The sequence below is a fragment of the Cricetulus griseus genome, chromosome 2 (assembly GCF_003668045.3).
Source record: "Cricetulus griseus strain 17A/GY chromosome 2, alternate assembly CriGri-PICRH-1.0, whole genome shotgun sequence".
Classification (NCBI taxonomy): Eukaryota; Metazoa; Chordata; class Mammalia; order Rodentia; family Cricetidae; genus Cricetulus; species Cricetulus griseus.
Window position 1 is genome coordinate 420,571,263 of NC_048595.1, and position 13,459 is coordinate 420,584,721.

Below are 13,459 nucleotides of genomic sequence, written 5' to 3' on the forward strand. Positions count from 1 at the left end.
ATACTTTCAGCAATAGACTACTAAGATTACTAGGTTAGTAAAGATTTGCAGTTAGATTTTAAAATAGCAACTCAAAGCAGTTTTCAATGTCACCCCATCAGGAAATAAGAGAAAGGGGGAATTTTAAAGCAGTAATTTTGATCCTACAAATCTCAGCCTCCAAACAAAATTAACCAAGCCTTTAAAATCCTCATTAGTATTTACAAAACAATGCTTCCTTCTGCTTGCCCAGCTTGTTCTTTTGAGCTTTGTTACTATTTATTGTTTCTTGCACACTCAGCACTGCGTGGGACTCCGATGATAAATTTCCTCCCTGGGGGACACTACTCGAAGCCACACAAACAGAGCACAAAGAAGAGCTGTTGAAGACATCTACGCCAAATGCGAAACCGAGGAGCACATTCTGAATCTTTTTTTTTAAATAAGATTATAAGTTCTATGCCCTAAAGGAAGAAAACTCAGTCAAACCCAGGGCTGTCCACCTCTACATCAGACTTAAAGAGGCCAAAAGGGCTAAGAGAGTTCTAGCAAACCCTTTAAAGTTCCTGTGGGCAAGAGGAAGGTACAAGTTGCAAATGTAATAATAAGAATTTTCTTTAGGGACTGGAAAGATGACTTAGTGGTTGAGCATTTGCTGTTTCTGCAGAGGATCAGGGTTCAGTTCCCAACACCCATCCTGGGTAGCTCACTACTTTAGCTCCAGAGGACCCAATACCCTATTCTGGTCTCTGTGGGTACCTGCACTAATCCACTACCATGCACATATTCACGAGCACACAGACATAATGAAAAATCAATTCTTACTTTTAAAGAAGAATCTGAGCCTGGCTAAGTGGCACATGCCTTTAAACCCTGCATTTGGAAGGAGAGGCAGAGGCAAGCAGATCACCATGAGTTCCAGGCGAGCCTGATCTATATGTAGCTTTTCCAGAGCAGCCAACGCTACATAGTTTTCTCAAAAAAAAAAAAAAATTTTGAACCCTTTTTCATGTTAATAAGTGTATATGAAAGGAGTTAAGCTGGCAACCATGCCAGGTTCTGTTCAAGAACCCAAAGCTGTGAATTATGAAGGAAGGAATATCAGAAGATTCCACCTCTCATCTACTATACCCATTTATAGGAAGTCATATGTACGTGTTTTGAAGGTGAACAAGAATGTATTTTCATTTTAAAACTTTTCACTATTATTGATATGTGCAGAAAAATCAAACTATTAAAATGTCAGTCAGTTTGGGGCTCAGCGGTTAAGAGCTGCTTTCAGAGGACTGACCCGGATTCAATTCCCATTACCCACATGGCAGCTAACAATTGTAATAACTCCAGTTCCAGGGAATCTGGCACCCTCACACAGACACACATGCAGACAGAACACCAATGCACATAAAATAGAATTAATTTTTTTAAATGTCAGTTTATAAACTAATGATTTTATTTTTCATAATAATTACGTATGTCTCAAATATGATTTTCCCACACTCATACTTTAAATGCTTGCTTCTATTATACTTAGCCTGGCTGGAATATTTAAACTCTATTATTACTAGTTTGTAGGAGGGTTATTCCAGGCTTGCTTTCCAACATTCTTAAGGGCCTAGTTTATAGAGGACACACAACATTTAGTAACTATAATAAATCACACTGTTGAAGAATAAAAGACTCTGCTTTGATATCTACCAAATATCTGGGATTTAAGGATGATGAATTACTGAGTTCTCCCATTGAAATTAAACTGTAATGGGATCTGCTGAAAGCCCATGTCTCTTATCTAACAGCCTATGTGGTCTCCCATCAGAACACGTTTTCCTTTTTCAGTGCTTCAAACACATCCAACACATGATTTGTTTTAAAGTTTTACTTTATTTGTAATCGATACATAATTGCCTCTCTGTGTACTGTATATGGTTCAGTCTGTTCTTTTCTGAAGAGAGGGTTCTATTCATTGCTTAAAAAGCAAGGGGTAGATGGTAAGATGGTGGGAACCAATGTTCTAGAGACTTTGGAGCAAAAATGACCTGAAATGACTGACTTTCTATGAGTTACAATTATTTTGCCTTTTCAAAGTCTGCAAGTATTATTTAATGTTAATAAGGATATAAAATTATGTCTGCCTCAACTTTAAGGATCAAAGAAATTTATGCTCTTCAGAATTTGAAAGACAAGTGAGACATTAAGGCTCTCAAGTTAGAAAATCTTCCATGTTCACTGTATAAAAAAAAAAAAAGTTAAGCCTTTTACAGCCTAACTTTAGACTCTTTGGGTTCAAATTTTTTTCTTTCCCGTGTTAATCTTTGTAATTATATTTCTTTCCTTTCCCTGTAATAAGCATACATAAAACAGCTTTACTATTCCCCCTTTCCAGGTTCCATTTTATCCCAAGTAGAGTTGAATTCAGGTTAGCTGTATGTAATAGGATTGCAGGACGTAGGCAGATGTCTAGCTGTCACTGACGATCTGTCTTGCGATCAGCTCTCTCATTATTTCGTTGGTACCACCGTAGATTGGCTGAACCCTAGCGTCCACATAAGCTCTAGATAAATTAGAAGAGAGTGGAATTCATATAAACAAGATAGAGATTTTAAATTCTGGATAATTACTAATTATTTAACTAAAGAGCTCTGAGCAATAAAAGCTCCTTATTCAAACTAGTTTTTTTAGCACAGCATTCATACTAGGTTGGTATACTACAAGCCATTAAGATAAGACATTATAATTAAAAATAACAGGTACACTAATATAATCTTATAAAATTGAGTCTATATAACAACATTCTGAAAAGGTTATGTTTAGAAATGCATAGAACATCTTAGTTTCTTATCTTTTAGTCTCCCCAGAAAGTTGAAATCCACTGACCTCAAGGAAAAAAATATATTACTTATTTCCAGACATTCCTTTTAATTTCATCATTACAACCACCACTTGATATTTTAGAAAGTTATTTTTCCCCCAAAAGTTAACAAGTAGCTTATTCTGGTGGGAAATGATTAACAGTTACTCTTGTCACAGCTGGGATTAAGATCCTAAGTGACATACACAGTCATAAACACACAACGGGTAGTTCACATTGCTCTCATTTTGATGCTGGGAGAGAATCCTTGACTATCCAGGGACTGAACTCAGGATCTTGACAGGGGAGAGAGAGCTCCACCACTGAGCCACACATCCCCAGCCTTAAGATTCACTTTTGACAGCTGTTGTAGCTACCTTCTGTTTTCACCCTTTCTCCTTTCCCTTTAGCCCTCTGGAGTCTATCGGGATACGTATTACTGCTTTGCAGGCTAAAAAGGAGATTTAGAACAGCTGATGCATTTGTTAATTAATGATTACCATTTACTGGTGACATAACAGATAATTGTCCAACTGGAACAAGAATGTGGGTGTCTCGCCCCTTTGGCAAGAGAACTTTTATTAGGTCACAATGCTTTCATTGTCCTGGACCTGTGCGGCAAGTTACTGAGCTCTGGACTTTTCACGGCAAGAAGATTTAAAGACCTTTTTTTCTCAAATATAAAATTGGGGCTTTAATTATTGAATTTCTAAGACAAAATGTGCTAATTTCTCGGCATCTGACCAGCTTTGAACTTACATTTTTCCACATTTACCAGGGTACCTTGCAGATAAGTAAGTAGGCCCTCATTTAATATTTACCTATGCAATGAACTGCATTCTAAAGGGAATTAGAACTCTCAGTTCTATCTGAAATATATAAAATCCATCCCCAACCCCGGGAAGATTTGGTTGTTTGCTACAGAACCAAGCACTCGTATCATCTCAAGACTTTCCCAACATTCCAGCCTACCTGAGCAATCCCACCACTTCGAGGACATTTTTGAGCTGGGTTGGGTATTTATTTTCCCATTAAAGGAGTTCTGCCAGGATATTTAATGACAGACCAGCAAACCTTTCATAAGTTACTAATTAAATTTACTCTACTAAGATTAACAGAGAAAGGCAGTAGAGAAAATGTTTAACTGCAGTGAAGTCTTCTGTCTCAGCGTCTCCACCCTAGAATGGCTAAGAGATCTTCAAGGCTCTAAAGCTAAACCCAATGAATAAAACTAAAATCAAGTCACAGGCCAAGAATTACCTATCTAAAAATTATAAAATGGAACAAAACACCCCTTTTTACCTATAAAGCCAAGACTCAATAACTTATCTATTACTTTCTGCCCCCAAACCCTACTCGAATAATGTAGCTTAATCTGGGGCAGGTGTGAGAGTCTCAAATGGGATGATTTCTTCAATCAGTCTGTACAATATAGCCACACGCTGTCTAATGTGCAATTGGCTTTTGTGCTATCAGAATCTCCCACATCTTTGGGAGAAAGAAAGACCTTCCTAGCTAAAGACCCACATACTCTTTGCACTGGCAAGAATGGTGGTAATTATTTCTTAAAGGAGTTCAAGTCTCCAAAACTGAAAGCAGAACTTGTAAGTCATCCCCATGATATGTTGCTACTGACTTAAAGCAGTGGACTCTGAGAAAGCAGCCACCCCAGCTTATGGCACACTATAGCCTTATCAAGGTGGTGGACCACTCTTCATTTGGCATGCCTTCCTTAGAACATAAACTGAGCCACACAGACACTGAGCCAATGCAAGAGCTTAAGCTTAAAGATAAACATCCATCATCATGTCACCCACAAAGCTCTCTTATACATAGGATGGATGAATGCTGGGAAAACAAACATGTGCTGGAAAAATCCCAGTGATGATAACCTTTGGGCTAGCATAATTCAAAACCTCACTTCTATTTCATGACTGTACAGGATCTAAAAAGGAAGTTCTGCTACGACTAAGGTCTACCTGAAGAAGTTCTGAAAGGACAAACAAAAGTCTAAGGCAGACAATTTTTTTGGAAAAAAACAATTTCATGCCTATGTTCTCTCAAAGAGAGAAAAATACCTGATTGATGCTGAGTTTTATAAAGTTATAAACTACAGACACCCAGTAAGTAAAGCTTCTAAACTGTGGGGTAACTATGGAATTAGCAAGTTATACCTACGCAGGAACTTGTGTTCTTAACCAAACAGCAATAAAAAGTTCGTGTCCCTCAATAATTACATTAGAAACACATGGGATACCTCCACTTAGGCTTATTAGAAGTTCCGATGTATCGGGCTAACAGTGTGACTAGGCATTTGTTTGATCATTTTTCTAGCTATACAAAGACATCCAGGTAAAAAATTAGAACAAGTTTTTAGAAGCCTATAGCATTCCTACTCTCAGATTCAGAACTACATTGGGTGTGTATGTGTATTCATCAAAAAAACTTCTTTGGGCAATTTTTATAAACTGAGTATACTGTTAAGTATGAGGAAAAATATTTTCTAAGGTGATAAGGGAAAGCGAAGAGAGGCAACTCCTACTGCTTCTAACCCATTAAAAAGAAGCACCTCTATTTTTCTTGAAGATAAAAATTGCATTCAGAAAAAAAACTGTTATTTTTCAAGCAAGATGCTTAAGGCACGATACATTAATCCTTCTACTACGCAAGCAAATCATTCTGTGTTGCTATTTTGTTGTTGTTTTTTTTAAAAAGTAGCTACAGACAGTGGTCAGTGGTAAATTGCTTGTCCAACATGTGCACAGCTTGAGTTCAATTCCTATGATGGCCAATTCTGATTATCAACTTGACAAAATCTGGAAACATCTAAGACACAAGCTTCCAGGTGTAACCCTGAGGGGTTATTTGGATTAGGTCAGCCTCCGGGCATGCCTGTGAGAGACTGTCTCAATTGGCCTAACTGAGGTGAGAGGTTCACTCCAAAGTAAGGTGGCACCATTCCCTGGGCTTGGGTCCTGGACCATGTACAGAGGAAGCTATTAGATGAGCAGCAGCATCCTTCATCCCTGCTTCCTAACTGCAGGTCCAACCTGACCACCCTCTTGATGTGGGATGTCCTTCTGTATGCTGTGAATGTACGCTTCTCTTATTGGTTGGTGAACAAATGCTGACTGACCAGTAGCCAAACAGGAAGTATAGATGGGGCTACCAAACTAGGAATGCTGGGAAGAGGAACAGAGAGAGAGTTTTGAGGGAGACACCATGTAGCCACCAAATGAGTAACATACAAGAACATTACAAGTCAGCCACAGACTCATGGCAATACATGGGTTAATAAATAAGAGAGAGCTAGCCAGTAAGAAGCCTAAGCCATTGACCAAACAGTTTATAACTAATATAAGTCTCTGTGTGTTTATTTGGGACTGCACAGCTGTGGAACCAGGTAGGACAGAACCTCTATCTATACCCACTGAAGTTCCCAAAGCCATGACATCCCCACTCTGATGGGTATACCCTGAAAGTGTGAGCTGAAATCAATCCTTCTCTCCCTTCAGCTGCTTTTTTCAGGATATTTTATCACACCAATAAGAAAAATGTAATATAGGAGTGTATGTATGTGTGTGGGGTGGTGGTGGTGGGGCCTTGGAGACAGAGAGTCAGAGACAGACAAAAAGGGGGAATGTGAATATATTAAGGAATGACTTTTTAACGGTATGACTTTTAAAGCCAAGCATTATATTTAAAGGTATGCTGAACTCTTTATTTTCTTTTTTAAAAATCCTAATGAAAAGCTAATAAAATAAAGCCAATTCTATTTGCATAAATACATTCATTAAAATGTAGATTTTAGATAAACTTTCCCTATATATTTGCCATATAAGGTACAGTAAATTTCCCTTCTCCATGTCCTTAAGAAAAGCATCAGCCAGATGGTGGTGGCGCACGCCTTTAATTCCAGCACTTGGGAGGCAGAGGTGGGTGGATCTCTGTGAGTTCAAGGCCAGTTTGGTCTACAGAGTGAGCTTTAGGACAGTGAGGGCCTCATAGAGAAGCCCTGCCTCAAAAACAAAAACAAAAACAAACCAAAATAACAAAAAGAAGAAAGAAAGAAAGAAAGAAAGAAAGAAAGAAAGAAAGAAAGAAAGAAAAAGAGAGACAGAGAGAGGGGGAAGGAAGGAAGGAAGGAAGGAAGGAAGGAAGGAAGGAAGGAAAAGAAAAGATTCCATTATAAGGAAAACGAGAAAGAAAGGGTATGGGTTTGGGTGGTGAGAAGGTGGGGAAGAACTGGGAGGAGTTAGAGAAAAGGAAACTGTAATTAGAATATATTGTATGGAAAAAAATCTTTTTAACTTAAAACAATTTTTTAAATAAAGAAGCAAAGGCATTGTAGGCTGGTGTGGTGGCGATGCACACCATTAATACTAGCACTTGAGGCAGAGGCAGACAGAGCTGTGTGCGCCTGAGGCCCACGTGGCCAGACAGAGTTATACAACAGGACCCCCATCCTTTAGGGAGGGAAGGAGAGAGGGTGGGGAAAAGAAAAGAAGCATTATAGAATCCCCATACTTACTTTGAAATCGGGTACTCCCACATGTAACCCCAGCCTCCATGGAGTTGTACACAGTCGTAAGCTACACTGTTTTGTAATTCAGATGCCCTAAATGATCAAAGAAGCAGAAAAAGAAATATAGTTTAGTTGGTAGAGTACTCACAAATCTTTAGGGTCAAACCCCTGCCACACAGGTTTATGCCTATAACCCAACTCTCAGGAGGTAGAGGCAGGAGGATCAGAAGTTCAAGACTTGCCTTTGCTACGTAGTGAGTAGGAGGCCACCCTTGATACATGAAACCTGGCCTTAAAACTTCCTCAATAATCAGCAATTCATAAAGTGTCTTTTAATACTCAGCACCATTATGGCCATAAGCTGATGTATTCAAGAACAATATTAGCTATGTAAAATTCTCTTCCCAAAAATATATAAAATTCTTTTCTATACCTTTTCCCATAAGCCAAAGAACTTGTCATAAATGTAAAATGTCTCCCCTCAGCCCAAATGTAAGACCACATTAATTTCACATTCCTTTTTAATCTCATAATCTGATCATTATAAAATCATTACAGGAAGCACGATTCTGCATATTTCCCTTGTTTAGGAATGACTGAACTGAACTTGAGTTAATAAATAACAATGGGAAATGTTCCTAGGCTGCTTTTGGGCTAGGGAGATGAAATGGGTTTGTTTTGTTTTCTTCCTTCTTCTTCTTTAAGGAAATCAATCCCCATTCTATCATCTGATTTAAACCACACTCGCACCTTAAAACACGTAAGAACTTTACAGGGGTCTGTTGCCAAGCTCACCTTTGACACCATTGTTAATCATCCTTAACTCAAAGGCAAAAGTTTATCTAAACTCAATAGGACCTTGGCCAGACAGTCAGTACTTCAGCATTTTCCTTAGATGTGGAAAACAAGTCACATTCTATCCACCCTGAACACTCCCCGGATAGCATTAAGCTGTTACTAGAGAATTAAATTCAGTTGGAGTTATTTAATGGAACTTGACACTGCAAGACTCCAAAACTTTATCCTTCTCTTCTTTCTGTCTCGCTTTGTTGCCATTCTTTAGATAATTTGAAATTAAACTTATCACTTGAATGAAGTATTCAGTGATCCCACTTCAGGCTCTTAATATTTTACTTTTAATAGCAAGTTATGAGTTACATACCAGCTCAAGTAATTCTTAGGACATTATAAACAAGCCCAATGGGACTTTCCAGATTTTTTTTTAAATGCTACTTTTCACTTACAGACTTCTTCCTTTAACACCTTCAAGGCTGAGTTTAAAGGCTGGGAAAATGCCATAGCCATCTGAACAAACACCACGTTTTAATTACAGTAATGTGCATACCAATATTTTGCCATGGAAGCTGAGCCAGAGTCCAGACGTTTTTCTTCGTGCAACTGCAGACAGCTGTCCACAAAAGCTCTCGTTACACATATGTTTGTTTTTAATTCTGCTAGTTTATGCTGCACCGTCTTGAGATGAAGATGGGGGAAAAGAATGTTAAAAGTATAGATTTCAACTCAGCACCTCAAATGCATACATAATAAGAAAAATTTAAAGGAAAACAGAACTGGAACTATGGGGGTTTTCTTCCAATAAAAGGGCACATGTTAACTTAAATGGAAAAAAAAGAAAAAGAAAGACAGAAAACCCCTGTATCTTAGCATTTAAAAAGCTGCAGCAAATGAGGTGAAAATAGGCAAGTGCCCAGCATGGTTTAAAGGGAACTGCTTAAGGAACATCAGGATTTAATGTGTGAGCACCACCTTGTGGCAAGAGCCATCACCTACAGCTGCTAGAATACCCATTTCCTCGGGAGTGTTTACTGTGTATTAATGAAATTGAGGATATGTGTTTCCCTACTGTGCCTCTTCGGCTTAAAGTAACATAATAAAATAACGTGATAGAGGGGCAAGATGGATTTATCTAATCACATACACATCATCGAATTTATGAGATTAGTAATCACAGTACTAATAATGGAAACGGAATAGGCAGAGACCAAATGAAGAGCCTCACATACCCTCCAACTAATTCTGAATGGTCTTATTTGCAGGTATTATTAGCGATGAGTCTACCCTCTCCTGCTGCCCATTAGACAGCCAACAGTGAGCTTGGAGATCCCTCTATTTAGCCCATCTCAATTGTTCCTCATTGGTCTTCCTTCTGCCAAGTTCTATTCACTCACTGTTTCTTGGCTCTCACACCCCGAACTTTGAGTCTACGTCCGTTCTTGCTGGCACCAGCTCTCGAACCTCCTTCAGGCTTGGACTTGGGTAGAGCCCCCCCAAAGCACAACCTAGTCTAACTGAGGCCTGAGGCCCATCTGAGCCAACTGCTTGCTACTTCCTTGAGGAAGTTACAATTTGATGGTGCTGTTGTGGGGTGTCCGATACGTCCACTGTGGCTAACAGCAGGCACACCCATGGAGGCTGCACTGAAACCTTGAAATTAACCCTATACTTCAGGGTCCAAAGGCAGGCTTGAGTTCCCAATGGAGGCTGTGGGAGCAGTCTCTCAGGGGATGTTGGATCTACTTTTACACTTGTGGCTATGGCAATTTTCAAAGAGTAAAGCTGAATGTTCAATGTGACTAGTGCAGGGCCGGGTACAATTTCAGTATTTTTCTATGTGGGAAAACCAAGAATAGGAATAGAACAATGGCGGGACCAGGAGAGAGCTGGGAGAGAGTAAGATGGAGTGGGGGCTCTGTGGGCCAGATGCCTCATGAATGTATCAACTATTGTGTTAATGAAACCAAGTGTCTTCTTGTGGTTTTGCCCCATCCTCTTCTAAAAAGTGTAACTGCTATCTCCAAGTACCCAATGGCCACCTGTGAGTCCAGGCCTCCAATGTGAAGCATACTGGCAGGTCACACTTTTTCCATCTCCTTTTTTAACTCTGTAGGTCCTTTGGCTAAATCTCTATCTTTACTCAGCATAAAGTCCCCCCTACCCACTTACACATTCAAGTTTGCAGAGAGAAAAATCTGAAAGAGTCGTGAAGTCATTTTCTATAGACATAGAAAACCCTGAACCCTGAATTCTAAGTCTCCCGCTGGCTTAAATCCATGACATGTATAACATTAAGTTTAAGAGAAAAAGGCTGGGATGGGGCGGGAGATCCGATAATGTCTGAGAACTGCCATGATGTTACATATGAGCTTTTAACTTAAAATATGAAAAGGTCAAGACCTCTCTCTTCTGAAAGCTATTCTACACAAATGCTGGAAGCTTCTAGAAGCTGAAGTTAAAAATCAAACCCACTTAAAATTCTTACTGCAGCACATCCACTAGGTCCAAAGGTCTAAAAATAAGGAATGCCGCCAAGAGTACATAATTTACTGTCTGAAGATAAAGAGATGAAATATTTACATATTCTTGGCACGAAACTGGAAGCTGGTGAACAGAACTGGCCTTTGTGCTTCACCAGAGAGCATCATGATTTCTGAAACCACTCTGTGATGAATGGATGAGAAGGATTGCATCACCCATTACAGGTAGGGTGCTTTTCATGAATGATTGACATGCTCACAGAAGTGTCTTTAATGGTACTGATATTTGCAGACAGTACAAAGTGCAGCTTAAATTTAGAGAGAATCTTACCCATGCACAGTGGCATGAATCTGAAATTCCAGCATGGGAGAGGCAGAGGTAGGAGGTCGGGAGTTCAAGGCTGTCTCACTGTTCCCCGCCTCTCTCTCAGTTCAAGGCTGTCTCTCGTTTCCCCCCCCCCCCTCTCTCTCTCTCTCATACACACACACACACACACACACACACACACAAAGAAATCTGTAAGCAACTAAGTGAACTGACTAAAATCTCTCTGGACTTTCTGAATGAGGGCCAGGTGATGGCTCAGCAGGTAAAGGCACTTTCCTGCATGCCTGAGACCTGAAATTCAACCCTAAAACCCACATGGTGGAGGGAAAACCAGTTCCCACAAAATGTTCTCTGACCTCCACACACTTGCCACAGGTGTGCATAACCACACACACACACACACACACACACACACACACACACACACACACACAGAGTGCTGCGGTAGGGTGTTGCAGAGAGGGAGAGTATAAATGTAATTGTTTTAAAATTAAGCAATAAATGACAGTTATCTTGGAACTTTAGGATTTGAAGGCACCTTGGAATGGTTAGCAAGCCCAAGGAGTCATTAAAGCAAAAATGTTAGTTGTTATTAGTATATATTATGATTTAACTATTAAAAAAAACATATTCAGTTTCCTACCTAATCTTACTGTTAATTAATGCCACATTTAAGGTCTTAGGAACTAGATAGTTTCTGTTTGAAGACATTGAAGAAAAAGATACTTTTTTTCTTTTCCTATTTCTTTCCCAAATAGTTTTGTCTTTAAAATCAATAGTATGTATCACACAGAAAATGACTAAGCACTCTTATTAGAAAAGAATACCATTCCATCTTCACTTCACTGCCCACAGATGAACGAAACAGAGAAAGAAAAGAGGACCTCCCACTTTAAACACTGGTACAATTAAAATATAGGTTCTAGCCAGGCACAGTGGTACAAGTCTTGGAAAGCAGATGCAGGAGATCTCTCAGAGTTCAAGGACAGCCAATGGTCTACAAAGCAAATTCCAGCTCAGCCAGGGCTACATAGAGAGACTCTGTCTCAAAGACAACACAACTGCTGTTGGGGACCAGGAAAATTCCATTAGGAAATTTCCAGCAGTTCCAGTAACCAGGAGCTCAGGTATGCATTGAATAGCTCGAAGATGCTAACTGATTTGCTATTGAATGGCATGGCCTCAGTGGGGAATGTCCCCTAGTTTGCATCACTACAGGACTAAGCATTTGAATAGGCCTGTACCTGGGTGGAGGGCGAGGTGTGTGAGTAACAAGTGAGGGCAGAGAGAGAGAGTGAGGAGCTAGCTGGCGATAGGGGTCTGCCAGAGGGGAGAGAAATGGCCTCAGAGTCAGGGAAGCATGGTTAGGAAACAGCCAGGAAGATGCTGAATAAAGAAAAGACTCCAGTTTTGCATCATGGAACTGAGATGACAAGATGCCTGTGTCTGGTCTTTATCGCTGTTGGGTTGCTAGGAGTTTCCAAGTCCACCCTCCCCCACTCAGGCGGAACCTCATGGCTACCCTGGCTTGGGGCTGAGACATGCCGGGCCATGACAAAATGGCACCCAACATGGGGCCTGAGAACGGGGGAAGAAGCCATGGACACCACCAAGAAAGGGACACCAAAGAAACAATGGACAGGCAGAGGCATGAACACTTTGAAAAGACAGTTGTCCAAGTCGAGCCAGTCGGAGAAGTCTCAGAAAAAAGAAGAAAGAAGTGGCCAAATGTGGTGAGTGAACAGCATTAAGACAGGAATAAAATTGTAAATAATTGTAGAAATAGGAAACAGATATTTGTAATATAAAATAGGAAGACATCAGCCAGCAGCTGACGAAAAAAGGTAAATCGAGTTATTTAGCCCCTAAAGTAGAAATGTGCACAAAAGTATATATATAACACAAAAATGTCAGCCAGCAGCTGACAAAGAAGGTAAATGGGTTATTTAACCCATAAAGCAAGAAAAGGTGCACAAAGTAGATGTGAGGCTGAAATGTCAGGTGATAAAGTAGTAAAATGTGATGAGTTAAACTCCAGAATGAAAAACGCAGGTAACTGTAAATATGAAACAGGAATATTAGCCAGATGGTAAAGAGAAGTAAGTTAGCCTTGAAAGTAAAAATGTATATAGTTAGAGAAATCAGGCAGATTAATTGTTAACCAGATGATTGTATGTTTATTTACTTGGGTAGTTTAATAGCTAGGAGAGCTGAAACAAAGTGAAAGCAAGTACAGGAGATTTTAGAGTTTGAGAGTTTTAAAAGGATCCTTCCTGCTTGCAAAAGCCACCGCTGTGACTCTGTCAGTGTTTCAAGTAGCGCTGGGGCTTAGGAAGACATAGGTGCAGCCTAGCATACGTGCAGGACCGCAGGAGATATCTAGGAATGTAATGGAGAACAGAAAACTCTGAGCCTGCCAAGGGGTGGCTAGGTGGTAAAAAATATACAGGACAAATGATTGGGATGAGCAGGATGAGAGAGTCTTCACTTCCTTCATTTCAAACTGG

At 39.8% G+C, this 13,459-nt stretch overlaps 1 protein-coding gene across 1 annotated transcript in view; it reads right to left on the bottom strand.

Moving 5' to 3' along the window:
* Positions 1-1,837: 1,837 nt before the first annotated feature.
* Positions 1,838-13,459, bottom strand: part of Acadl (acyl-CoA dehydrogenase long chain) — a 36,227-nt gene continuing 24,605 nt past the window's right edge. Inside the window, exons 9-11 of the mRNA XM_027397132.2 lie at positions 8,695-8,822; positions 7,356-7,442; positions 1,838-2,527 (exon numbers count right to left, since the gene is read on the bottom strand). Coding sequence (XP_027252933.1) covers positions 2,434-2,527; positions 7,356-7,442; positions 8,695-8,822 — 309 coding nt within the window. The 3' untranslated portion in view covers positions 1,838-2,433. The remainder of the gene's footprint in view (positions 2,528-7,355; positions 7,443-8,694; positions 8,823-13,459) is intronic.